This window comes from Buceros rhinoceros, unplaced genomic scaffold (genome assembly GCF_000710305.1).
Source record: "Buceros rhinoceros silvestris isolate BGI_N320 unplaced genomic scaffold, ASM71030v1 scaffold15423, whole genome shotgun sequence".
NCBI classification, from domain to species: Eukaryota; Metazoa; Chordata; class Aves; order Bucerotiformes; family Bucerotidae; genus Buceros; species Buceros rhinoceros.
The window spans coordinates 320-2,740 of NW_010405512.1; the positions used below are offsets into that span (position 1 = coordinate 320).

Consider the following 2,421-nt stretch of genomic DNA (forward strand, 5'->3'; position numbering starts at 1 on the left):
TGCTGGCAGACGGGGGCTGGGGCTGGAGCAGGACGAACGGGCGTCTTTGGGCTGTGTTCTCGTCACCTCTGCTTTAGGAGCTGCTGGTGGATGAGGGTCCCCAGCGGCACCCCGTGCGCTGCCGTACAGGGTTTTCTTCTTTATTCGCAGTGAATGAAGGTAATTAATTATCAGGCTGGTAATTAACCTTTCTTCCTCCCCAGAGAGGCAGGCACATGAAAACACCTGGGTGACGAACGGGCGTCTTTGGGCTGTGTTCTCGTCACCTCTGCTTTAGGAGCTGCTGGTGGATGAGGGTCCCCAGCGGCACCCCGTGCGCTGCCGTACAGGGTTTTCTTCTTTATTCGCAGTGAATGAAGGTAATTAATTATCAGGCTGGTAATTAACCTTTCTTCCTCCCCAGAGAGGCAGGCACATGAAAACACCTGGGTTTTGTGTTTTTTTTTCTTTCAGGCCGAAGAAACAACTGCAGAAAGGTCTGCGTGGCCCCAGGCTGCCTTTTTCTTCCTGTCCCAAGAACCAAACCCCTCTCTCTTGCCACGGGACGCCTGGAGCTAGAGTTTAGCCCTCGAGGAAAGAGGGGAGTAAACCCCCAGGCACGTTTGTGTCCCTGCACCTTTTGCAGCGGGACGGGGGCGGCAGCTCTTGCTGTTTGCAGCCAGTTTGCTGATTTAATAGTTCTTTGAATTCCCCCGCTATTTCCTGCGCTCCTCGTTGCTCCTGTCAGCTCCTGGCTTGTGATTTTTCATTCCAGATTTGCCTGCAGAACTGAGGGTAAAGGACAGACGCTCTTTTGTGGGGCTGGGCAGCCTGGGAATCCGTAGCCGTGTATTTTCGTGGGTGTTTCTAACCAGCCACGCGTTTTTCTGTCTCTGTAGCCATGCAGGGACCGAGACCAGTGGTGCTGAGTGGCCCGTCGGGTGCAGGGAAAAGCACTTTGTTAAAGAAATTGCTTAAAGATTACGAGAACATCTTCGGATTCAGCGTCTCCCGTGAGTACCTGCGTGTCTTGGGGAAGGGCGGTGGAGGAGCTCAGGGCCGCTGGCCCAGAGCCTGCTCCCGTAGCCATGTTTATGCCCCAAACAAGGTTCTTCCGTGGCTTCAGGCTGTGTCCTGCTCTGCTTGTGGCCTCTTTGGGGTTGTTAAATAAGCCAGAGTGACTTTTACAGATGGTGTTGGGTGGCAAGTCTATGATTTCTGTGGACTAGCGCCTTCCCAGCTCTGGTGGCTCCTCGCCAGAGAGGTGGGAAGGTGTTGACAGGTGATTCTTGACTCTGAAAGTTACAAAATTCCCCCCTCTCTGCCTCAGAATTCTTTCCATCCCCACACCCCTGCAGGAGCTGATGGGGATTTTAACAGCCCGGGGGCTGCACATCAGACTCTCTGATTTAAAATGAAAGAGTTTTGTGACGCCCCGTCGCCTGCGTCCATTCCTCCTCCTGCCACGGCTGTCGTGGCTCGTGGACTTCGTGTACGACACTGAGAGAGCTCCGGGTTCGTTTGACCATGGAAGGGCAAACACTGGCTGTTTAAACATGTAATGCTGCTGGAGATGGAAAAAAACCTTAAAATTATCCTCCCTTCTCTGTCTTTCATCCTACGTTCTTGATTCAGCTGCATCTCTCAGCTCAATCCAAATGTTTTCCCCATCAGTCAACATTCGTAGTTTATTGCTCTGGGATTATTTAGGACCCTCCGAGTAAAGGCCAGTGTGTGGCACTGCCTGATCCCAGCAGCTTTGATCATTTTAGGCAGGGGATCGGTTTGCTGCACGATGGGGTTAATGCTCTGCCCGTGTGCGCTGGTGTTAACGTTGACGAGGCTGGTTTTTCCTCACAGATACCACGAGGCAGCCAAGACCCGGAGAAGTAAATGGCAAAGGTGAGTGTGGGCCTGGACTCAGCAAATGATTCCTCTGATCCAGCAGGGTGCCCAGGTGGCCAAGAAGGCCAAGGGCATCCTGGCTTGTCCCAGCACTGGTGTGGCCAGCAGGAGCAGGGCAGGGATGGTCCCCCTGGACTGGGGGCACACCTCGAATCATGGGTTCAGTTTTGGCCCCTCACTGCCAGGAGGACACGGAGGGGCTGGAGCGTGTCCAGAGAAGGGCAGCGGAGCTGGTGCAGGGTCTGGAGCACAATGCGCTGAGGAGCGGCTGAGGGACATGGTGGGGTTGAGCCTGGAGCAAAGGAGGCTCCGGGGAGACCTTCTGGCTCTGACAACTCCCTGACGGGAGGGTGCAGCGAGGTGGGGGTCGGTCTCTGCTCCCCAGGAACAAGTGCCAGGACAAGAGGAACCGTCCTCCAGTTGTGTCAGGGGAGGTTGAGGTTGTCCCTGAGGCAGAATCTCTTCCCCGCTGGGGCTGTGCAGGGCTGTCGCAGGCTGCCCAGGGCAGTGGGGGAGTCCCCGTGGCTGGGGGGGGTT

At 55.4% G+C, this 2,421-nt stretch overlaps 1 protein-coding gene across 1 annotated transcript in view; it reads left to right on the top strand.

Moving 5' to 3' along the window:
* The first annotated feature begins 880 nt into the window (after positions 1–880).
* The window catches only part of GUK1 (guanylate kinase 1), a 7,992-nt gene continuing 6,451 nt past the window's right edge, over positions 881–2,421 (top strand). Inside the window, exons 1-2 of the mRNA XM_010133771.1 lie at positions 881–992; positions 1,840–1,881. Coding sequence (XP_010132073.1) covers positions 881–992; positions 1,840–1,881 — 154 coding nt within the window. The remainder of the gene's footprint in view (positions 993–1,839; positions 1,882–2,421) is intronic.